The sequence below is a fragment of the Trachymyrmex septentrionalis genome, unplaced genomic scaffold (genome assembly GCF_001594115.1).
Source record: "Trachymyrmex septentrionalis isolate Tsep2-gDNA-1 unplaced genomic scaffold, Tsep1.0 scaffold9, whole genome shotgun sequence".
Taxonomy (NCBI): domain Eukaryota; kingdom Metazoa; phylum Arthropoda; class Insecta; order Hymenoptera; family Formicidae; genus Trachymyrmex; species Trachymyrmex septentrionalis.
The window spans coordinates 4,243,165-4,268,503 of record NW_017306091.1 but is presented as its reverse complement, the minus strand read 5'-3'; the positions used below and the strand labels follow the sequence as shown (position 1 = coordinate 4,268,503).

The 25,339-nt window shown below is 31.9% G+C and overlaps 3 protein-coding genes across 18 annotated transcripts in view; 2 read left to right on the top strand and 1 right to left on the bottom strand.

Moving 5' to 3' along the window:
• Positions 1 to 8,615, top strand: part of LOC108755959 — a 39,212-nt gene extending 30,597 nt beyond the window's left edge. For 6 of the 12 annotated variants that reach the window (XM_018499443.1, XM_018499449.1, XM_018499447.1 and 3 more), the window contains 7 exons: positions 563 to 599; positions 1,929 to 2,071; positions 5,266 to 5,598; positions 6,145 to 6,150; positions 6,253 to 6,687; positions 6,969 to 7,442; positions 7,559 to 8,615. In XM_018499443.1, the coding sequence (XP_018354945.1) occupies positions 563 to 599; positions 1,929 to 2,071; positions 5,266 to 5,598; positions 6,145 to 6,150; positions 6,253 to 6,687; positions 6,969 to 7,442; positions 7,559 to 7,630 (1,500 nt within the window). In that variant the 3' untranslated portion in view covers positions 7,631 to 8,615. The remainder of the gene's footprint in view (positions 1 to 562; positions 600 to 1,928; positions 2,072 to 5,265; positions 5,599 to 6,144; positions 6,151 to 6,252; positions 6,688 to 6,968; positions 7,443 to 7,558) is intronic. The other 6 variants (XM_018499450.1, XM_018499448.1, XM_018499446.1 and 3 more) reach the window with 3 other exon arrangements.
• A 6,258-nt stretch (positions 8,616 to 14,873) lies between these two features.
• LOC108755733 (ubiquitin-conjugating enzyme E2 N) lies at positions 14,874 to 17,734 on the bottom strand. Of its 5 annotated transcripts, none has more exons than XM_018498934.1 (3): positions 17,045 to 17,734; positions 15,515 to 15,774; positions 14,874 to 15,236 (listed from the first exon to the last, which is right to left on the bottom strand). In XM_018498934.1, the coding sequence occupies exons 2-3, from the start codon at positions 15,757 to 15,759 to the stop codon at positions 15,026 to 15,028; spliced, it is 456 nt and encodes a 151-aa protein (XP_018354436.1). In that variant the 5' UTR covers positions 15,760 to 15,774; positions 17,045 to 17,734; the 3' UTR covers positions 14,874 to 15,025. The 5 variants fall into 5 exon arrangements, with proteins under 5 accessions (XP_018354436.1, XP_018354435.1, XP_018354438.1 ...); XM_018498933.1 differs by having other exon boundaries at positions 17,071 to 17,734; XM_018498936.1 differs by lacking the exon at positions 17,045 to 17,734 and adding an exon at positions 16,477 to 16,944.
• Positions 17,735 to 18,366: 632 nt separating this feature from the next.
• LOC108756005 (putative elongator complex protein 1) lies at positions 18,367 to 24,366 on the top strand. Its single transcript, XM_018499531.1, has 12 exons — positions 18,367 to 19,047; positions 19,787 to 20,215; positions 20,292 to 20,798; positions 20,871 to 21,100; positions 21,189 to 21,595; positions 21,668 to 22,790; positions 22,875 to 23,068; positions 23,233 to 23,497; positions 23,613 to 23,749; positions 23,931 to 24,085; positions 24,158 to 24,221; positions 24,295 to 24,366. The coding sequence occupies exons 1-12, from the start codon at positions 18,610 to 18,612 to the stop codon at positions 24,354 to 24,356; spliced, it is 4,011 nt and encodes a 1,336-aa protein (XP_018355033.1). The 5' UTR covers positions 18,367 to 18,609; the 3' UTR covers positions 24,357 to 24,366.
• Positions 24,367 to 25,339: the final 973 nt, after the last annotated feature.

Genomic DNA, 25,339 nt, shown 5'->3' with positions numbered 1-25,339 from the left:
ATATATATTAGATTATTCTGTATCCACAAATAGTGCAATGATAATGAAATGCTTTATATAGGATGATTTTTAATTATATATGTTTCAAGGGAAGAATCTAGAGATTGAAACAAGAAAAAAGTTATAAACGTAATTGTTTAAATTTTGTTTATATACATATATGTATATATTATATGACATTTTTTCTGGTTTAAATTCTAAATTCATATCTTGAAAATTAATGTATATAATTAAAAATAACTCATTTTTTCTGTGCTTTATAAATATAATTGTTGCTTCACAAAAGGAAGAGATTATCAAATTATCGTAGCATTTAATATCTATCTACTATTATTATACTATTACTATTATGATTACTATGTTATTATAATTGTTTCTAGACGTAAATAGGGATATGTTAATGTTTATTAGCTTTCTTATATGGCAGTTGCTGCATGGTTAGCACATTCTACAGCTTAAGTGAGATTACATATATCATATTTACAAAATTTAATTGCGAGCGTATTCGTCAAAGTTTTATCTGTGCTGTCATGCAAAATGCATTGTCTGTTCTATTTTACAGGATAAGGAAGGAAAGAAAAAGAGCAGAAACAAAGAAGGTACGGTTGCATTTTTATCAATATAATTGTTTGTTGTATTTCTTATTCATTTTATTTATTACTATTATAATGCTAATATAATATTTCTTTTTCTATTGCTTGCTCGGATATATAAATTTGACATCTGCTTCTAATCATTGTTTGATGGTAGGTATTCTTTATATGCATATACATGCATATAGATATTTACATATATGAATGTGTGTCTATACATACATATACAATACAACATGCATATACAGTAGAATTTATCTACATTCTCCATTTCAAATTTTGTAAAAATAGAATATTTCGTTACAAATACGTAACTGACTCTTATCCACATGGCGTCATATCAGTTCGGATAATAAGAGTACGACTTCAGTTTTCAGAACGTTAGTTTCTATCGAAATAACTAATAAATATTGGTACAACTAGTGAGTCTTTGTTATTCGAACCGTTCGGTTATCGAAATTGTCTAGTCCTTTGATGTGACATATTCGGATAAATGGAATTTTATTTTAACTATGTGTATATGCACACCCACATATAAGATTATATAATACAGTTAGAGTAATTATGTAATTAGAGTACACATTGTTATATTATTGTAATTATTAGAAATAGTTATAATTCAAAATTAATATTATTTGATATAATATTACTTGTCGCTTTTATAGTATTTCTTGATAATCCAATGTTTCTATCTTATTCATGTGTAATAATGCTTTAATACGCGTGATATGTTTTATCAAGATGTATCTCTAAATTTATTATGTATACCTATAGATCACGTTCAGAGATTTGAGGTGTTCTGATATTTACATCTCTCTATTTGTATTTCTCGATAAAGCCAATTTTATTGATAAGCAACGTATTGAAGAGTTTCACAGTCATAATCTTTCATTGTTATATGGTTGTGCATTTTGAACGTGTACATCGTTTGTCGTGCTTATACGTAAATTAGATAAATTTAATAAAAAATACATATACGTATATGTATATATATATATATATATACATATATGTAAATAAAATAAAATAAATTAAATACGATATAATTTCTATATTAATAATATCAGAAATGAAAAACGTAGTCGCGAGAATAGCAAGATTATAAAAATTTTATAATTTTATTGAATCATAAAATTATATTTTTATGCAATATGAAGATATTAACTGAAGATCCAAACAAAATAGGACAAAAGGATCCATTATTGGATACTATTATCATGTCGTCTGTTGAACTACCTCTATGTTCTTCCAAGCACTTAGCCGCCTTTGGCACACTACTTCATGATACACGTGGGCTCAAAAATCCTAAATGGTACGTGTCTGTGCCTCTTTCAGACTTGTTGGATGATCCATCAGTGTTGATCGAAGGTGTCCTGTTCCGTGCGAGGTACTTAGGATCCACGCAATTAGTATGCGAAGGTCAACCGACGAAGTCTACCCGCATGTGTCAAGCAGAGGAAGCCGTTTCCAGAATAAAGGTACATATGTATATGAAACATTTCTTTTTATTTTTATCTCAGAATTGAGATATATTCTTCTTGAATTGGTATTAACCAAACGTCAATTGCGAAAAATGTGTATATACGATTATATACAACTATATGTATATAAAAGCACAATTTCTATATATGTATATATACATATACGTATATATATATATATATGTTTATGTATAATACTTATCTCATATACAAATGAAACGAGTATATGAGGACTTCTTATACAGATTTTTTATATAGATTTTTTATAAAGAATTTTGCGAAGCGTTAAAAAATCAATATAATCAAATATGGAGTACATAAATCGATGTAATTCATTTGAAAGCCACATGTATTATATTTTTAGAATGTTTGTTCTTAAAAGCAGTAACTATTAATTAAATGAAGATATCGCGATTTATTTGTTAGATAATGCATCCACGTGATATGTTGTGTTATATTTAGATCAGTAGCACTAAGTTTGGAAAACACATTATATAGATAATAAAACAAATACAATTAGAGTCCATTCGTCGAGTAAATGTTTCAATTGTTGATTTTTCAATAATATTCTATTAAAACGAAAATCGAAAACGTTAGAAAATCTATTAGAGAGTATAAAATCGGAATTCAGGGACTATTAGAATTAAACTATGAACAATAATAACGAAATTAGCAGCATGCTCTGAATGCTTTATACTATTTTAATTTGCTACTTAAATTGTAGTGAACAACAGTGCAATATTCTCATCTGCAATAATGTATATTTCATTGTTAAAGTTTTTAACTTTTTGAGGATTTTCAAAATTGCAATTTTTTTCTTGGTGCAATCACGAAATATAATCTCTGTAAAATATTGCAAATAACATCTATAATATTTGCAAGGGATTTTTAGATTAGCGCCTCTTTACCAAGTATAAAATAAATTTTAGTATTATATATTATTTTGAAACCATTAATTTACCTCAAATGGTTAAAATGCTGAAATCTTAAGTAAATAAGTTAAACCTGAGAGTTTTCAGTAGGAAAGAGTACTGTTCAAATTGTATCTTAAGACTCGTTTATACCTCAATTCTATGCATATATGACAAATATGTTGCAAAAGGACCATAGATAGATTCATCAAAATACTCTCTTTAGTAAATAGTACAGATACCTACCATATTTCTGTTTACATAGTCCATATTTTTATTGGTATATTAATAGTAAGCGATGACGTTTCTTTTTTAATTAGTTTTTATAGTTTATGATACTTATCAATCTTTTAAGGAAACTGTCAATATTAAGCTAATAAAACAGTAAATTCTTTCCTCTTACTCTTAGGTTCTGCTCATGAGTAATGAAATGTCAGCATTTAGATAAGATAGACCTCGTCTCTGTTATCTTGTAATAATTGATTAATAATTTTTATTAGCGGTTTTTTATCGTTGTCTGAGATGACTCTCCCCCATAGAAGTATCTAAATGCTGATTTTATCTACCTATCTAATAATTAATCTAAATATAACTGTGAACTGGCCGTTGTGCAAAGAGGCCTGAATGTTTCAGTGTAGCGACCCCCTTCCTCACATCACCAACACCACCACCACCTGACCACCGAACACTGTCATCTTCTCAGTGTAACTTTGATGTGATTTCTGTATGTCAGTCTTTGTTTTTTTTCCTTTGCGAATATTTAATTTATATATCTGTTGTCCGCTTGCTATGTCCGCTTTCCTGTAGATTCTTGATCAACTTTACGCACAAAAAATCCATATTACTCGCGGGAGGTATTTATCTACAAAAATCCAGCAAATTATTATACAACTGATCAGTAGAAAGGAAGAAAACTGGGAATGCGTGAAACAATCTAGGTGCAATGTAACAGACGGCTCTGTTTGAGACAAATTTTAGGGAAATTACAAGAAATTTCATAGAATATTCTTCATAACTTCAAGCTTTAAAGAGATATGATTATATCGAATCGATAGCCCGATGATACTACGATATTCTGACAGTATCCTACAAGATTGAGCGTAATTAGTTATTTATATACATATTCGTTCATTTAATTTTATTTTTCAAAAGATTGCTAAATATTTTTTTATGATATATTATTGTCGCATGAAATGAAATCTTATGTAGTTAACCGGATAGACCCGGATTGCAGTTCTTTTTTTGTCGCTGCAAGAATATTTTAGTTACATACTATTCGGGAATCAAGATAGAAATTATATTTTCAAGGAATATCCGTTGTGAAAGTCTATTATGAAAATATTATAGTTTATTTAAAAAATGATGATATTAAAATTTACAGGAATTATAATATTAATTAATTCTTTGAATAGTATGCATGATAATTTGTTTAATTGCAAGGTTGCTAAGCTATGTTCTAATATAGGCAGTGTAAATAATTACAGAACATTAAAGATGAAGACGTTTCTAGTCAGTTAAAATTTTTTGGCGATTATATCTAATTAAATTACGTTATGTGTCGATGTAGCTTTTTAATAAAGCCGTATTAAAACTCGTGCTTACGTATTATACTTTTAAATAACGCCCCAAAAGAACTTTACTTATGCTTACGTCTTTATATTTGTTTGAAAAGATATTTTGAATCGAAATTAATTATGGTTACGGAAAATAATAATTCTATGTGTGCATAGTCTATCAACTGCTTGTATTTCTCTTTGATTGTTCATTTTCAAGATGGCAAAATAAAACAAATTGATTGATTGAAAAAACTTGAATGCTCATCGCATTAACAGAGCCTTACCGTGCTTCGAGTTCTGAGTTGCTAGACACCTAGAGACGCAGCATCGCTATTATTAATAAGTTCTTGAATTACAGTTGCAACGAATCCGCGTGTGCTTGTTCGTTGAATTTACCATTTTTGTAACATAACGCTTGCACGTTGCACAGCTTCCAGACACCATGAGCTTGTCCGAAAGCAAAATTGCATAATAAAGGTCGCATCGTGTGCAGAAATGTATGCTACCGGACTAATGCATTTATATGTGTGAATGACTCGATCCGGCATACGATAGAAGACACAATGCATGACACTGTGCATAAGAGAAAAGTAAAGCCGTTGATATAGCAACTCAAGAACTCATGAACATTGGCTCTTTTGCCTCTCGTTCTGTCGGTGGTGCGTGGCAATGTGACTAGCAGAGCCTTTGTTTGTTTGTTTGTTTGGCGCGTACATAACGGAAGGATGATGGGCCAGTGCCGATGCAGGCAACACTCTTAAACTATGGGGGGCAGCATGGGTATGGTCGCTGCAGCATTGCCTCGCAAGGAAGCCTAGAGGAGGACGAGTGCGACTCGAGCGAAGAACTTATAGGAAGCGCTTCTGGTGGGGGCCAGTCCGAGTCACAAGCGCTTGGGGCCCAGCCGAAACTGGCCCCGATCAGTGGCTGCTTGGGGCCCACAACCGTTTTCAGACTACAGTTTCTTGGGTCGGTGGAGGTGGAAGAGGAAGGGGGACGTAAACGGCGTAAGCGCCTTAAGAACCACATGGTGGAGGAGGCTGTGACAAAAATAAAGGTCCGCCCTCATTGCCCTTCATCCCAGTGAACCCTCTTCGCTGTTAAATCCGATCGACTGCCCTTTGACTCTTACAAGAGCAGTCGTTCGACCGTTTCATCCCTCTATTGATTTATATAATACCTATAAGGGTCAAATCTTCTTACGGCCATTTCATCTTACAACTTGAACCCTTTTACGAATTTTATTTTATTCAGCCACAAAACCCACAGCAATTTCCCATAATGCACTTTTCAGTTATCACACTCGTATTACCTACGTATAATGCACATTCTTCATAAATCATAGCGACGAGTCTCTTGCAAGTTAAATGTTGCGTCAAAGTTAGGCGACTTTTAACTCTCAAACTCTCAGGTTTGTGATAGCGCCGTTAATGATTATGCTCAACTTTATACAGTTTACATTATCTTGCATTATTTAATTATTTTACTAGCAGTTAAGCGTTGTATATGTTTAAAACACTAATACTTAATTATACGTATATATTTATAACTAATTACTTGTTTATCTCTCTACTTTGTCACACATGCTGCTTCCTTATGATAGGCGCTGGTACGTATATTCTATGTGTGAAATACATATATATGACGTAGAAATCCGTAGTAATGTAATAGTTTTATAAAAAGGATGTGTATGTGTGTTGTATTTATTCAGGCACCGGACGGTGACACTCAGCCAAGCACGGAGGTAGATCTGTTTATATCAACGGAGAAGATCATGGTTCTTAACACCGATCTAAAGGAGATCATGATGGATCATGCGTTACGTACGATTTCATACATAGCGGATATCGGTGATCTGGTAGTGCTAATGGCACGGCGACGTTTCGTGCCGCACGAAATGGAAGAAGTACCAAAAATCAATCGAACTCCAAAGATGATATGTCACGTTTTTGAAAGTGAGGAGGCTCAATTTATAGCACAAAGTATTGGACAAGCATTCCAAGTAGCTTACATGGAGTTCCTAAAAGCAAATGGGATAGAGGATCATAGCTTTGTTAAGGAAATGGATTACCAAGAGGTGCTCAATTCGCAGGAGATATTCGGCGACGAGCTGCAAATGTTCGCAAAGAAGGAGATGCAGAAAGAGGTAATCTTTGAAATATGATATTAGAAAATGGTATTACCCTTTTCATTTTAATCCAAAAGGAATACGGTCTACGGTACATAGCGGTCCAGAGAAGCTGTACAAGAAAGATACTTTCTTGTCGATTAGCCGCGAACTTGTTGGAAGTATCAGTTTCTCATGAGTTTCTCAAAATTAAATTAATTTCCCCAATTTCAACAAGAGATGTAAAATGTTAATTATCGCGACCGACTTAAAGAAAATTTCGTAATTGTATTAGAGTAAAGAATGTCTCTGCTTTGCAGGTAGTGGTACCGAAAGCAAAGGGAGAAATCCTCGGTGTTGTGATCGTTGAGTCCGGATGGGGCTCGATGCTGCCAACCGTAGTCATAGCAAATTTGGCACCGGCCGGTGCCGCCGCACGTTGCGGTCAACTTAACATCGGTGATCAGATAATAGCGATTAACGGCGTATCGTTAGTCGGCTTGCCTTTGTCCACGTGTCAGACTTATATAAAAAATTCAAAGAATCAAACGGTCGTCAAGCTAACTGTCGTGCCGTGTGCACCTGTAGTCGAAGTGAAAATCAAGAGACCCGACACGAAATATCAGTTAGGATTTAGTGTACAGAACGGAGTGATATGTAGTCTATTGAGAGGTGGTATCGCCGAGCGGGGCGGAGTACGAGTGGGACATAGGATAATTGAAATCAATAATCAGAGTGTTGTTGCTGTACCGCACGAAAAGATTGTTAATCTTCTGGCTACGTCAGTGGGAGAGGTATGTAAGCGTGTAAAACTAAAATATGGCTTTTAATGTGTGTTTTTTATTTGAAAGAACAATATTAGAAAGTATGATTAAATGTATAAGAAATAAAAGGATTTTTTTTTTTCTAGATTTTGATGAAAACGATGCCCACATCGATGTTTAGGCTGTTGACCGGCCAGGAGTCTCCGGTGTACATATAAAAAGCGTTCAGTTGCCTGGCTGATGCGTAGTGAACAGACAATACATCCACCATCCACTACCATACTATCCGCTACCTTTATTGTACAGGTTATTCTATGCAAATCGCTTTGTGTTTTCGATTCTTATGGGACGATTCGATACATTCACCAGCTCCTGCTTAGTAAACGAGACCTACATAGGTACGTCGCAGAAACGTTACTAAATATCTACTCAAGCATAATTTATATGATTATCAATTATTGTAAGAGATATACGTATAGTACTTATCAATGAGATTCTCTATAACACATATGTTCCCTGAAATCTTGCGAGCTATTGTTTCAATAACGATCAATGCATTACGTCAATGCTACCGATTTATCGTCTAAGCGGTGTAAAAATTATGGCGAAATTGCCGCAATTAGGCGATCAGGCATTTTATTTGTTACGAGTCTAGCGAAACGATAGGGGAAAAAAATATTGATTTTCAGTACACAACAAGTGGATGTTACAGAGAATCGCATTATTCGCGCCAAGAAAGATAGGTGATGCAAATGAGGCAATTGCACATGATTATAAATAGCACAAAGCTCTTTACCAACAGCTGGAGCAGGGCTGGAACTGTATATTACGTAGTTTAATGACGTAGTAATATTTATAAAAAGGATCTCCCTCTATCTCTCATGGAGACACTTTAAGCTAAAGCGTTTATTTAATCTTTTTTATCTTTAAGGCCGGCGAATACTTGCGGCGCGATGCCCGAGTATATTAATTTGTACTAAAATTATTATCTACTGTAGTAACTTCGGACGCGTAAATCTCGTGATAAATAACGCCATAGTAATTATATAGAAGAGCACATTAACGTATTCGTACTGAGGAATGTTTAAACGAGAGGAATTTTTTAAACGAGTAAATTATAATATGTTTTGCAATACATTTAGCTGATTTTCGGTAAAAGATATAATAAATTGCGTATCATTGAATACACGAAAATGTCATTGGCCAAAAATGTTGATTCAACATCATGTATGCCTACATATCGCTTTATCGATGCCTATATTCTATGGTATAATACTCATTTGTATCGAAAATGAAATTGTAACGCAACATGTTTACAGCGCGATATTATTTTTCAAAGGAAATATTTAAAGTTTACCCGCAATTTAGATAGTCGTTTATGAAATATAATGCGAAGGATTTTCATTTAAAAATCCTTCACATTATGTTTCATAAACGACTATCTAAATTGCGGGTAAACTTTAAATATTTATTATGGAAATTGTATACTTACGGATATCGTAATATTTGAAGCAAACAATACTTAAAACCTTTTTTTATTGCCTATTTTTCTCACCAGTTATCGCTCGTAAAAAAATAGGCAATTAAAAAAAATTTTAAGTTTTATTTGCTTCGAAGATCACGATATCAGAAAGTGCACAATTTCCTAATAAATATTAAAAATTAGTTTTTTTGTATTTATTTATTTCTTTTTTATATGCGCGCGTATGTGTGTGTATGAGGTGTGCGTGTGAGATTTAATTTTTATTTCTTGTGGATGATAATCAACCGTAAAAACTTGCAAAAGTCATCTTGTTCCCAGTATGTCACATTAATCGTTCGCTTTTTCGATCACATGTTGATAAATGTTGAGAAATGGCTGTGTATTTAAGAGTCTACATTTTATAGACATAAGATCGCACTCGATGTAGGCACTTTAGAGTAGATGTCTTTAAACTTTTCAACACTTTACTCTAGATCTCTCTTGATATTTTATAAATTCTCTACTTATTTTAATAGAGATTTAATATCATCTTCCTCGAATTCTTTATTTTAATTATAAATCTTTAACTTAAAAAAAAATATATTTTTTTTCATAGTACGAGTTGTTCAAAGTATCATGCCGATTTTTTAAATAGTTATCGATTAGATATCTACACATATTTCGGAATTTTCTCATCGCGATTCCAAAGCAATCTCAATTTAGAAAATAATATTTTAAGTGCTCTCATTTTATTTTGCAGATTTCTATAAAAGAGTGATAAAAACACTTAAAAATCTTTCTCTCGATCTATTCCTATCAATCTACTTTATCGATCTAATTTTGTAGAATAAGAATATTCTTTTTAATTCAATTCTCCGCGTCCGTACAAATTTAGTTCATAAAGATAGTCCTGATATTAATCGTAAAAAGGCTTTTAAACGACACCTTATCAGCTTGCAGTAAGTCTTCACTCACCATGTATAATACTTACATGTAAAATATGTAAATTGTACTCGACTTAATGTGGCTTCACTGCATATAGGCATACAAATGAGACATCTAGCTTTTCCCAACTCTTGTAACTCTTCTTGTCAATGGAAAGTTTCTTCTGAAATGTAACAGACTGACTCACTTCTATGTATAACCCAATAAGATAAACATTATTGATTCCAGAGAAATGTAACTCTGGAGAAATGTTACTGCTAAAAAAAAGGGAAGAAAACGTCTCTTCTATATAAATACTATATGCCATAATAATCTAAGTTTTATCTATTTTTGCTGAAGATTTCTCACCTTTGAGCTATTCTGCTTTAAATATCAAGAAGTGACGAACTTTGAGATTCCTGATGTCTGATAAAATTTCAATGCCAAAGTACATTAATTAGTGAGGCGTAACAACGGGACAGCTTCGACGAACTGAAAATTATTCAGATTTTGTCAGAGAATGTGTAATTATTTAAGGAATGACGTATCCTAATTTGTTGAAAGTTAAGCTTGTATTGTCTTCACTTCTGACATCATTCAGATACAGGGCATTTAAAGAGAAAGCGTTCATAGGATTAAGTAGGATATTTAAATAAATATTATGCAAAATAACATGTAATAAACATAAAGAAAATTATCTTTTCGAAGATGATTCAAATTAGGTTACGCTCGACATTCAAATCGAGAATTGTTTTTATTTATAAAATAATCAAAATTGCGAGACATGTTAATTAAACATCTTTCACTTAATGAATACGCTCTCCAAAAAACCATGAACTTTTCTTTTTTAAACTGCCCGTATAAATCATAGAATTTATGTTCACATAAATATGATAAGTATCATAACATATTGTAAAAAGTCATACGTAAATTTGTTTAAATAATGAGAAACGATAGTTTTATAACAAATAAACTAAAATTTAATTTCAGAAACATGTGTTATGGGCATATTTTGGCTTTGTATACATAACGAACATGAATTCTTCGTATCTGAATTTAAGCCAATCCTTCAATTATACTGATATTTTCTAAGATCTCTTATTTGCTATAGACGTGATATTTCCTATGGGACAATGCTCTGTGAGACGCGTGGATAAAGAATATGTATATACAATTTTTTCGTTGTCTATAATACTTAATGATGTAAAAGCGGAAGTAAGGCACAATGCCGTAAATTGTTGCGCACAGAAAGTCTCGTGAGGATAGTTACGTGAGAAATATCACAAAATATATATAATATATATAAATATATAAATAATTCTCCATTACTTCATTGAGGAAGGTGTAGCGAAGTATATTACGATATTGCATATCATGGGCAACCGATATATCAGTGTGGAGACCTTCATTCATTACGGACAAATATCTAAACAAATATGCAGAAAGTATTATCTTTTGCCGGAATCACCAGAGTCTAAGAGAATAAATTGACTACGTGATATACGTTAGAGAAATGAATTTTGGCATAGAAATTTTAACCATATATTCGATGAGTAACACAGAGCGGTATGAATATAATATATGGGATCAAACAAGATGTGTTATATATTGGGTGGCTGAAACTTATCTAGTCATTACGCTAAGAATAAGATAAATATATATATATAAATATAAATAAAGAAAAGTATATATATATATATATATACATAATAAATTAATACTCAGCCATCGCAAGCCACCCTGACTGAATGTGTCTAGCTACATTTTAATAATAACATCTGCAATTCTTATACTATCAACCTGGCCTTGCGTGGTCATTACTTGTATGTTCGTTAGAGATGAAATCTGATATTATTAAATCATCATTATTATACAGTCTTCGTTGACTCAAATTTTATATTAAAAAAACAAGATTAGATTTTTTTTATCTTAATAACTTAAAGGCATATAAGTTATTAAAGTATGGCTTATTAAAGTATTTACGAGCTTAAATTAACCTTTATCCTACTAGGTACAATTTGGTGCCTCATCCATATTAACGGGGGCGACTAGAATCGGTCCGTTTTTTTCACCTATTCAGAATGATTTAAAAAATCTCTAAAAATTCACCAACATACTTTCAACTTTCTAGAATAAATATTGGCACTTTATTTTGGAAAATAATAAAATGTAGTATAATTTATAATTGCCGAAAGACGCAAAGAAAGTTGCACGAACAGGAATCGTTCGGTAATTAATGACCTCCTTTAGTAGGGTAAGAGTAAATATAATTAATATAAGCTCATTTGATATTATTTGTTCGATATTCTATTAATCTTCTTCACTCTAAATTCGTTTTCTATAGAATTCTTTTTAGATTTTCTACGATTGTTGGTAAATTATATTATATATGAACGAATGCGAAGAGGTCTAGTAAACTTGTTCCGTTTATAAATTTAAATAAGCATACAGTTTGTTGAAATAAGATTTCGTCGTGTAATTATTTCCAAGCGTTACAAGACATTTGCGTCAACACTCGTTCTTTTTAACGAGGACATTAGCGAATGTCTAATTTATGGAATATTTCGCTGATGACAAAGCGTGTTTTGCATCATCGAGCCTTACAAAATGAAAAATGATGATCGTGCAAAGTCAGTATGAATGGTAGAAAAAAATTCCAAAATTGCAGTCAGAATCAGAATCGTTATGAAGTAATTGAGAGAAAGAACCCAGCTATTCATGATAAATAAAAATAATTATATCTTACACACATATATAGAGCTTGCGCTGTAGCTTCACCAGTCATGAGACATGCTACAAGATATCATGACTGTCTTTATCAATGTTTGTGAGTGTATAATAAGTTATAAACTATAAGTGAGCTATTGAATGTGTATATGGTATATGCTAGTCCATATTAAGATACAATAAAATGTAATTTTGAATTCAAATTCAGACGCAGTTGTCTGTTACTTTGAAGTAAGTACGACGTATCGATGAAAACGATATAGCTTTTTCTCAATTTTTCTTTTCTCTCTTAAAGGCTTTATTTCTTCAAAATATTCCACATGACATGTGAAGCAATGAGGTATATACATCATGAAGCGTTCATAAAAGCGGTCTAAAATTATCTAAACTATTAATATCGTGAAAAGTAGAAGCACCTCCGATAAGCCACTCCTTTCCTTCTAAAATGTCCTAACGAGATTCTTTATATCCATTTTAGCACCGCGTTGATGTTGACAAGGACATTAATACACCTTGTACAGGAATATAAAATGACACTATTTAAGTCTATATGTATGCTTATAAAAAAGAAGTCAGTTTTTTTAATCATTTTTTTTCGGTTAGTACTTTATCCTTATATTATATAGCTTCCATGATCTATTACTAATCAATAATATAGAAGTTTAATTAAAATGAAATTTTACTTTGTAAATTTTATCGTGTATGTTAATATATTTTAGTAAAGCAATAATTAAACAAACATAAAAGAGAGCATTAACATACATGAAATACATGAAATACGTGATTAATTGCTCAATCAAATGTACACTGATATTTAATTTTTTTTATTCCTAATTAGTAATTTATGTACGTTATTTCACGATAGCTTTTGGAAAAAATTTACCGTACCGCACTGGCACAACGTGATACAATAGAATAATTATTTTATATATCCCAAACTCTTAATAATAATTTCTTTATTATTGCAGATTATCTACAATTGTTTTAACCTATTCCCGTGTCCTTAAATTACAAAACCTCTCTGTTGTAATAATTATTTAAAAAAAAAAGTATCATTAATGCAATATCCCCATTTTATGTATGCTCATATACTAACTGGTTGTACTTTTTCTCACATTAGATACAATTACGTTAACTGCAACGTATGTTAGGTATAAACCAGTGACATTTTTATTAAGCCGATTATATCAATATTAATATTAATTTATTGAGCCAATGCATTATAATTATGTTAGATATTTCTATTAATATATATACTATATTCCTTTGCCACCGTTTTGTTACAAAGATATTGTTTCTACTATTTCTCTATTCATTTAATTACATGGTGTGCAATATATGCAAATTTAATTTTTTTTTTGCGTATGTTCAATTCATGTTACAATCGTTAATTTTACTTATCAAATGGAAAATATTTATGTATATATATAATTATATTTTACATTGTCTCCTTCAAATAAGCAGTCACCATAAAACAATTTTTTTTCTATATATTTTAATTGGATTAATTTTCACTACGTTAAAATTTATTGTATAGTTATAGATATCTTAATGAATAGAATTTATTCATTGTGAGGTACAATAAAGAATTTTTCTATTCCTCTTACTTATATTTACATTTTAAGCAATTAATTGGCAATTATTACTAACATAATGGAAGATTTCTATTCACTTCAACTTTTCCGAGCACAAATCAAATGTATCCGCGAATATATTTTTTATTAAGAAAATTAAAAAATCTTTGCGATAATCTATACCTTGCAATAAAATATTAATTTAATTTAGTTTATTGCGAAGCTATGAAAAAGACTACATGTAAAATAATTGTAGATGTTGAAAAACGCTTAAGTTTACACAGATTAAAAATGTTTTCGGATTTTTTAAAATATATTATCTATAAAACATGTGAGATAAACAATAGTTATTATTGATCGATCGTATTATTCTCTACTCTACGTATGCAAGGATACTTAAATCTATGGTGTATTAGACAGAGACAACCAGTTAGCATACATAATAAATTTGTTTCAAAGAAAAGAATTCGTATGTCAAAACAAAGATCTTTCAATTTCATTTTTTAATAATACATTAGGAAGAAAAAGAAGTTGCAAATTGCACTAGTTTCATAGCAATATATTGAAAGAATTTTATGTCGCATACTTTTCCTTAACATAATTTCAAACTTAATAACAAATCTCACCGTGGTTTTTCACACACAGAGAGAGATTTCCTCTTGCAGATACGCAACGTTAATATAGGAAGATATTTACGAAGTTTTCTTAATGAGCGATTGAATAAATTCAACAGTGCTTTGCATTTCCCCCACGATATAGAAAATATCCATTCTGTTTTACTCTTACAAAACTTTTATTATTTTTATAGCAAAATTGTGGACACAGGTGCCGGATACGCAGTTGGTGCAGATAAGGTGACGAAAAGTCTGGGAAAAGTAGGAGTAACGTCGCTTTGCTTCGTCGTGGGCGATTTGACAAGGCTGAGATCAGTTGTCCATAGCGTATCTTCGAGTCCATTCTTTGGCATTACGTATCGCTTCGCTCTCATTGACTTTCCAAAGATCAGCTACATCGTTTGCCAACGGATCGTCGGGATTCGGTGCGCTCAAAAGCGCCTGTATAGACAGCAAAACTGTTCTAATTTGAAGCGCTGGACTCCACTTGTCCTTGAGGATATCCAGGCAAATCCTGCCCAATCTATAAATAAATAGAGGTAAATTATATTAAAGCGTTACAACGTACTGAAACAGTAGATTACCCGCTTTTATCATTTTTATCTTAATTGCTCAATTGATTAAATGCAAATGTACACGTTTTGACGATAATTTATCATTGAAAAGATCCATGTCTGTCAAGAAAGATATTTTGCATTTTTTTCGATACGAAACATAAGAAATGTTAGAAACAATTGGATAAAAGCAAAAGTTGCGAGTTTTTGATAACCAAGATAGACATATCACATTTTCAATCTTTACCTGTCTATATTTGGATGATATATTTTTGTTATAAACCTAACTTTCGGTGCAGACATTGGATAATCTTCTGGTAGGAACAATTCGAGCTTAAATAATCCACCTTCGAATGGCGAATCTTCAGGTCCCGTTACTATTACATGAAAATATCTAGCATTTGTATCATCTGGCACTGCACTGATACCAGGAACTGGTTCTTGCATTAATCTTTGAGTTTCTTTAATGATCCTTCGTGGTAACGCTGCCATTGTTTATGCAAAAATCTGTGAAGAAAAGAAATTTCCAAGATTACTAAAGATCATTCTTACATATAAAATATTATAATACATTATAAAATATTATAATACATTAAATTAAAATTTTAAAATTTATTTAAAATTAACTTTGAAAAGTCTTCAACATTATTTCTCACTCTCAAAGCTTTACTTAAAAAAGAATTCCTTTATTTTACAACTTTTAAAGTTTACAAAATTCACGTAAGTGAAATGAAAGAGTTTCTCTGTATTTTCCTTTCCACCTGTCTTTTTTTTTTTTTGTACAAATATATAATTTTTAATGCGAATTTTAATCAAACGATTTGATGTTGCAATGAATTGTATTTTATGCTGCGCTAGAACTTTAATGAAACGCTTGTACACGCGTTCGCACAAAAATTGTCATTAATAAACGTAATTTTTTTCTTTGTTACAAAACCGTCTCATATTAAATCACAAGACCAAAGAACAACAGACGCGCCGATGTGAAAATCGTCCCGAACCATCTCGTCAGCATCTCTCGCCTACCGTCGGGAGAACTTCTCTCTTTCTCTCTCTCTCCCGCCCTTTCTACACAAAACACAATGCTGGTCGTCAAACGATCGTTTCGCATTGCGATTTACAAACCGGATATCCTGACATGTATTGAAGAGGCGGAGGATCGATAATCTTTCTTTCGCGAGTAACTCGTAGACAGGGAAACGGACGTACGGCGATCGGCTACGAATTGACAGCGTTGACAGTTCTGCCACACAGAAGGAGCACGTACGCACACGTACACTCGCGTGTGTATGTATGTGTGTGTATGTGTGTGTGTATACATATATATATATATGCGCGCGAGCAAAGAGGTAAGCATGTGTGTCGCGCAGGTCCACGGTATTCGTTATAAACTGTCGAGGACGAGACGTCGGGAGACCGCGAGAACGTGAAATCCTTTCGGGGACGTCACGGAATATAAACGAACGCGCGATAAATTTTGGGGGGTAGGGAGGGGTGGGGAGCAAATTGGAGCAAAATCCGAGGAGCGTTTTTCGCGCGAGCGAGAGAGAAAGAGAGACAGGAGTGAGGAGCACATGAATCGCGCGCATCCGATTGCATAAACAAAGGGTGCGAGTGTGACGTCGCGCAGCGATCCATTCGGTAAATTCGATCGTTCCGGCTGGTCATTATCGGCGCCCGAACGGACGTATAAGCGTACAGAGCTGAGTATATTAGCGGCCGGCTGATGCAGGCTGATGTGTACTACCAATTTGCAAATCGCTCGCCGGATACGTACGGTTATTTCCTACGTAAGAAACTCACGCGAGTCCTCTGGCAGTTTTTTTTCTTCTCGCAACCGCCTCTCTCTCGGCGCCCTATATTCTCCTAGAAACCTAGACTTCGAATCGTCGTCGTCAAACACTCGTCCTTCTGGTTAATCGTCGTCGCTGCCGCGGCCGCCACCGCCGCCGTCGGCTGTCGTCAACCTCGCAGCCGACTTTCCGGGGGGAAGGTAGAGAAGGGGGGGGGAGAGAAGGGGGTTGAGACCCCAACCGGCCGGTGATCCACGGGTGCGTGGCCCGCGGAATACTCCGATTGTAATTTAATTTCCACCCGTGCGTGGACGTGATACCCGTAGACGGCTGGTGGTTGGTCGGCTCTAGATTGTGAACTTGATCGGTTGACCCTTCACAGTCGCCTCTCGCGATTCATTTTATCACGCTACTTGATGGCGCTGCTTGCTCTCTCTTTCTCTCTCTCTCTCTCGTTCTTCCGTTCGTTGATCCGTTTGCCCGTTTGTCTCTCACTCGCAGATACTTGTTATCTACTCGCGCGCACAAGTCAGATCGTCGTTCAGAACGTGATACACTCCTCGTCGATATCCTTTATTCATCCGTTATCTCGAAGAGCGTCACCGAACGAACGAGCTACGAAACCATGAAATCACGAGAAGCTAGAGTGCGATGAGAGCGCGCGTTGACGAGACGGTGCGTTTTCCGAGAGTACGAGTTACATAGATGGCAAACTGAGCAGTGAGCGCTATCATTGGCTGCGTTCAGCAAAAAAAAAAGCAGCTTTGCAATTGGTTGTAAAATTCTTTAATATGATTGGTCTTGCCCTTAATTTCTCACTGGATCTAAATGTATAAACCAATCGTATCTAAGAATTTTATAACAGTTGCAAATCTGCTTTCTCTGCTGAACGCAGCGATATACGTAAACTTATTTATTCGTTTTTTTTTTATTGCTGATCCAGATAGAGGATTCGATGCAATCAGAATAATCTATTATAATAACTTTAATTCAGCGTATTAATATTGCAAATGATACATGAGATATACGAACAATGTCGTTGAATCTGCCGCTTAAATGTCAAATTTAAAATTGTTGCCCTAAAGGCTTAAACACAATAGGCACAGGCAACAAGGATTGACGAGCCATCCAATCAGAACTCTGGGATATAATATCAAACTTACATATCAGAGATTCTGATTGAATGGCTTGTTATTCCCTGTTGCCTGTGCCTGTTGTGTTTAAGCCTGAATAATTTTACGACAAAAGTCGACACGTGATGTTTTTTCGTTGCTGAAATGGTCAGTTTGAGCAACTCGTGAAAATGCACCTTTATAGCGACATAGCGACATAACCTTTTTCATAACACATGATGAGACTAATTGCTTTTTATGATCACTCCAACAAAAATATTTTCTACATATTAACATAAAATGTTTAACTGTCTCACACATTATTTTCGTTAGTGTTACAGATTGCATCGATATCACATCGGGAAGTATAATAAAAGAAGAAAAAGTGAAGACATTGAAATAAATTTGTTACACCATCTATTTATTGATAAGAAACCATGAGAAATCTAACGATTCGTCAAGTAAATAGTAGAAATCTCACATTTATGGAAAACATAAAAACTAATCAAGAACTCTTGAAACGCGTACAATGTGCTATCAATCCAAGTTTCAACGACATATATCTGCTATTGGGCGAACATCTCTCCTTGATATCAAGCGAAAAGGAATTTATTAACATAGACAATCCTGAGTATTCTTTATCCAAAATAGTCGCAATGGATTATTGTGTTGCTCTGCAGGAATTATATTGTGCCTACGAATCAGGTTGTCTTGCCAAAATAGTGATGGATGAAACTCATATTGATTACGATATGATACTATCTGACATCAACTTACAGTGTATGAAATTTAGTCCGGATCATGAAATTATTGCTGCTGTAACAACCACAGGAATTGTAATTACTATGGTATTAAACTTCCAAGTAATGTCAGAGGTAATATTATTTGATTTGAAAAACTTTTATCAGGTTTTATTTGCCATTTTTATCATATGTTTATCTCTCATTTATCTTTGATGTCCCTATAGTTTTGAGTAAAGTTCTGATCTCTTGGAGACAGGCTATTCTATGTGGATTTTAGACAAACTATCCTATGTGGATTTTATTACATTTGTAATTTTTATAGGAAATATTTGTAGTTGCTTATCCATCTTCTCTCTTTTTAATTTTTTCTTTATCTCTCTGCAATCCATTCTTGCTAAATCACTGCCTTTCTCTTTTTCTAATCTTTTTTCTAATCTCCATTCCCTTGTAATCTGTCCTATCACTTAGCTTGTCTCTGATTTTCTTCCTAATCTGTCTGTATTCTATAACTTATTATGTAATTTTTATGTATTCATTCGAGTTGCAGAATATAAGAATAAATGTTACAGAATACAGGACAAATATTTTAGTGTCTTCCAATCTATTATCTATTTCATATGTCTATTTTGGATTCTTTCTATCTTTTCCTTTGACTCTCATATTTCTACTTCTTATCATTCATAGTATATTAAATTATTTTTTCCTCATTCTTTTTAATATTTCTTTGTACTATAGATAAAAGGAAAAGTGTTAAATTCTATCTTCCTTCTTATATTTATGACTAGTATAATTTTTTACTAGTAATAAATATGGTGAATTAAATATAATAAATTAATTTATATATATGTTAAAGTAAATTGTAACTTTATAGGTGGATTTATATTCTGAAGAATTTGGACAGAATGAATTTGTTACTGTTGGTTGGGGTAGAAAAGAAACTCAGTTTCATGGTTCAGTGGGTAAATCAGCGGCTCAAGCTAAACCAATACACTTGATTTCAAACGAGCTTGATGATGGTCGTATTCAAATTGCTTGGCGCGACGATGGTACTTTTTTCGCTATTAGTTTTCTACACAAGAAAACAAAAATTCGAAGATTTAAAATATTCAACAGAGAAGGTATGTTATGCTACACTAGTGAACAAATTAACGGATTGGAGGAATGTATAGCTTGGGGTCCAATGGAACGTCCAATTGCTATACCCCAAATATTAGACGAGAAATATGTTATTGCATTTTTTGAGAAAAACGGTCTTAAATATTCGGAATTATTGCTTCCTTTTAAACCACAAGAAGCGAAGGTATGTTAAATATTAAAATATGATTTTTGAAGATTACGTTGCAAAAAAATTTCATTAAACGACAGATATTTTACAGGTAAGAGAGCTGCTTTGGTCACCATGTTCAGATATTTTGGCTGTTATTTGTTACCAATCAAAAACGAATACTACATTGATACAGTTGTGGACTGAAAATAATTGTCACTGGTATCTTAAGCAAACTCTTGTTTTTACTGAGAAGAATCCACTGCTATATGTAACATGGAGCGATAGGATAAATCAATTTGATGAGAAGGAATTGATTTACTTAACGACAAAAGAACTTACTTTCTGTTCATTTAATTGGTGTGTGAATCATAGTAGGGGCAAGACTGTGGATGATAAAGTTGTGATTGGTGTTATTGATGGAAACAATATTTTAGTTACCGGTTTTAGAAATGGAATAATTCCACCGCCAATGGCGCACCAATATTTGCACACTTCCGAATCACAAAATGCAATTGTTTTTGCACCAGAAATTAATGACAAATCATCTTTGATAAACAGTAATGAATTCTGTACTGTTTCATGTAATAATAAGTTGACGTTTTTCAAGCAGATAAAGGTAATTTGTTTTAATAAAAAATAATGATGTATATAGAATTTATCGCATTATGTAATTCATCATATGTTATAGGAATCCTCCACACTGACATATGAAGTTATAAATTCATATAGTATTGATTTTGGCACATTATACGATATCGAATATGATGTATTAAAAACTAAAGATCTCTATTATTATACGAATAATTTCTTATGGTTTACAAAAGACATTATGTTGTTTTGTACAGTTACAAACAATCATAATCTTTTATGTGTTTTATCTTTAGATAAAGAAAGTTCAAAGGATTATCTGACAATACAGTATGTGGTTTCCTAGATACTAGCAAAATATCAAACCAGCTTCATAAAATTTATAAAATATTTGTCTAAACTTAAATTTTGTTCACAGGAAAACTCATGTTTTGGATTATCCAATAGAACATATAATTTCTTCTTCCGATGCAAATACAGCTTACATAAAAGCAAAGGAACAAATATTTAAATACACACGGGATGGAAAATTTGAACAAACAAATATAACATTAAATAAATTATGCGCTCAAATTGAAATTGTAAAAATTAATTCGGACGACGTGATTCTTGCCCTATCTTTAGAAAATAGTTTTTTTATTAACGGAAAGGAAACTGCTAAGAATATTACAAGTTTTTATGTACATTCTGATTTTGTGATTCTCACAACACTGCAACATACATTGGTTTGTGTTCCGTTAAACGAAGTTGGCTTAAAGCAGTTAAGTGTATATGATTTAACCATTAAACCTTGGTTAAATACTACAGACAAGATGTCACTTACAGGTGAACATATTTTGTAATCTCTTTTATTTTGTGTATATCATTGCTTCTCTAACTTTAAATATATTGTTACAGATATCTATATAAGACGACTCGAAAAGGATTCTCGTATAATAACAGCGATACTACAAGATTCGAAAGTAATTTTGCAAATGCCTAGAGGAAATTTAGAATGTATACAGCCAAGAGCATTATCATTGCATATATTAAAATTTTATCTCGATAACTGTAATTATTTGACGGCACTTGATATCATGACTAAACAACGTATAAACTTAAACTTAATATACGATCACAATCCACAATTATTTATAGATAACGTAAAAAAATTTGTGGAAGATATTGTACAACATAAAAAACTGAATTGGTTGAATCTGTTTTTGTCAGAATTACAAGATGAAAATGTCATCAGTACGATGTACGCTAATTGTTATGTAGATCACATTGTCAAATCTGACATTAAAAGTAACGAAACTAATGATAACAAAATAGTTAATAAGGTAGATAAAATCTGTAAATTATTAAGAGATGTCATGGAGAAACATCATGATGCAGATAATTTAATACAACCAATATTGATAAGTTTGGTAAAAAATCAACAAAGACAGGGCTTGGAAAATGCACTTAGTAAAATAAAGCAAGTCAAAACGTTGGAGGAATCACAAAAATTAACTCTACACAAATCTTCCGTATCTGCCTACGAAGCACTAAAGTATTTACTGCATTTCGTAAATATTGATGTGTTATATGATACTGCATTAGGCATGTATGATTTTGAACTCGCAATGTTTATAGCGTCTAAATCATCGAAAGACCCCAAAGAATATATTCCATTCCTGAACAATTTAAAAAAATTAAACACAAATTACATGAAGTATTCTATTAATGTATATCTTAAACGTTATGAATCAGCATTAGAGTTCTTATCTAAAGAGCCAGCCAAGTTTGAAGAATGTTTAGATTTCATACGTAGTCAAAAGTTGTATAAGACGGCAATGAAATTGTTTGAGAAAAGTACTATAGAGCATAAAAAAGTAGCTGCAATTTATGGAGAATTTTTATCAAATGAACAGAAATATTTCGAAGCTGGTATGATGTTTTATAGAAGTGGCAATCTTGAAAAGGCTTTAGAAACCTTTAGCATGTCAAGTGATAATTGGGAGGACGTAATGGCCATATTAAAAGAAATGAAATTAAGGTAAAAAATATTTTTTATGTACCTCTCATTAGAATTAATCATATTATATATTATCTTGAACTATATAAGGATTAATTTCTTCAGCCCAGTAGATTTACATGAACATTATAAGGTACTAGTTGAACATTTGAAAGCAGGACGTAAATATGAACACGCAGCTATAATATTAAAGGAATATTTAAATGACATCGAAGAAGCAGTTGCAGTATTATGTGAAGGAAAAATCTGGAAACATGCAATACGAATAACGATCGATGTCCAACGTTTAGATTTGAATGGTTAGAAAATGGTTAAATATAAGTATTAATTATTTATAATATATTAAAATTTCAAAAATATGTGGCATACTATCGATTATAAATAATTATATTTATAATGTACTAAAAATATAAGTCAAAATCAAATTACTGTATCTAAATTATTCATTTTTTTTTTTTAATAGAAACACATATTAAACCTGGAGTGAAGGAACATGCAGAACACGTGATTTCACAATTGAGTAAAATGAAGACAGATTTTTTAAGTCATAAATCACGCCTTGCTGTAGTAAGAACAGAAATGAAAGCAAAACAAACACAATTATCACGTGAAAAGATTTATAATGACGAACTAGAATATAATAAAGAAATTCCAGATTCTATCAGTGACACAATCAGTATTGCAGATTCTGTTTCAAGTCGAATGTCGCAATTGTCAATATCTTCTAGGTATTTGTAGTATACGCTTTGTGTGTGTGTGTGTGTGTGTGTGTGTGCGTGCGTGCGTGCGTGCGTGCGTGCGTGCGTGCGTATGCACATATATAAAATAAAATGTGTTTTTCAGCAAAAGCTATCGATCAAGTAAAAATCGTAGAAAACAAGCAAGAAAACTTTTAAATTTAAAGAAAGGCAGTATGTTTGAAGATTTAGGTTTAATACATGCCCTTTATCAAATAATTAGTAATGCATACAAAGATAGAGGTTTGTTTATAGAAGTAATATAAATTTGCATTATCAAATAAAGCTCACAGAAAATCTCTTTAATTAAATATAAAATATAATTAAAATAATTTCAAAATATATAAAAAATAAATAATATATGTATGCTATTTATTTTTAATATATATATTTTAATTATAATAAAAATAATTTTCATCTGCAGACGAATGGTACCAGCTGGTGCAAGTGCTAATACGATTCGAATTAGATGAAAGTGCAGTAAAGATCTTAGTGGAGGAAAAGGAGTTCTTTGAATTAGTGGAAAATAGTAAACCTGAAATTTGGGACAGATCAGCTCCTACAAGTTTAGCTGATATAGTAAGTAATTAAGAGAAAAAATATTCCAGGATTTCCAAATATTACGTTTTACATTTTTTGATTTATTTGTAGGAAAAAAGTGCAATTCATACACAAGCACAACTTCAAGAAATTATTGCACCCATTAAATTAATGGGTAAGTACTCACAAAATACAGTAGATTTCAATTCTTAATATTGAGCATTCATTGACCTTTAATACTTTTTTAGAACGCTATATAATGTTTCCACCTGAAGCTGGTACATCACCACGCGTGCTAAATATTTTTTAAAAACTTTTCAAAAATAAATAAATATTTTTAAAATGTTGCATTAATGTATGAATGTAAGAAAAAAGTTTTACTGTTACATAATAAATATAAGAGATTAATGCAATACAGATAAATTATAGTAATTTAGCCTTTTATTTACAAAGATATGTATATAGAGTTAGTAATTTAATCTATATCATTATTATAATTAAATTTTCAATTAATAAGGCCTAAATATAATAGCCATTTGTATTCGATCTTAAAGTAGAGTCGTGCATATATTAAACATCTAAATTTGGAAGCGTTAAAATTTGGATTGCTTAACGATATAAAATTTTATGTTGCTTCAGGCATGCGCAATACCTATACTAATTATTTTATATACATATTATAGGATATAGTAATATAAAATGTAAAATCAAAGAACATTTCTTTATCACTATATTGATAAAAATTTCCTAAGCAATATATGGTATCTTCAAAAATGATTACACCTCACTTTCGTACACAAATTGTATCCAATTTATATTCCAAAATTAACAATCAAAAGACTTAACGATAGACTCCTATATTATTTAAGATAGACATTTGAGAAAATATGGATATAAAAGTATAAGAAAAAAATGAAATATGTCTTAGAATACTCACATATTTTCATATGATGACATCAAAAGTATCTTTGTAGGACTTATATCAAAATTAAAATATTATTATAATCAGCTAGGAATAAAAACTAAAAGCTTTATTTAATATTTCATTATAAAAGATACGTTTTATGTTTTCCGCTATAATTAGTTTTACTACGGCAGTCCAAAATAAAGTCCATCAGTATTACCCGACTAAATTTTTACTTATAATAACAAACATTTGTATATAAAACTCTAAATACGTCTTTTTGTTTTCGTACGTGACTAAATGAGAATAGATTTTTCAATAAGAAACTTGTACATGCTATGTCCAACTCATACAACATTCATCACTTTATGATAAAGCTTTATTTTATC

Excerpts from the sequence above, each read along its gene's own strand:
- LOC108755733 (XM_018498934.1), bottom strand. The coding sequence starts at position 15,759 with ATGGCAGCGTTACCACGAAGGATCATTAAAGAAACTCAAAGATTAATG. Across the intron at positions 15,237-15,514 it reads TATCATCCAAATATAGACAG|ATTGGGCAGGATTTGCCTGG; the intron begins GTAAAGATTGAA and ends ATTTATTTATAG.
- LOC108756005 (XM_018499531.1), top strand. The coding sequence starts at position 18,610 with ATGAGAAATCTAACGATTCGTCAAGTAAATAGTAGAAATCTCACATTT. Across the intron at positions 19,048-19,786 it reads ACTTCCAAGTAATGTCAGAG|GTGGATTTATATTCTGAAGA; the intron begins GTAATATTATTT and ends GTAACTTTATAG. Across the intron at positions 20,799-20,870 it reads CGTTTTTCAAGCAGATAAAG|GAATCCTCCACACTGACATA; the intron begins GTAATTTGTTTT and ends CATATGTTATAG.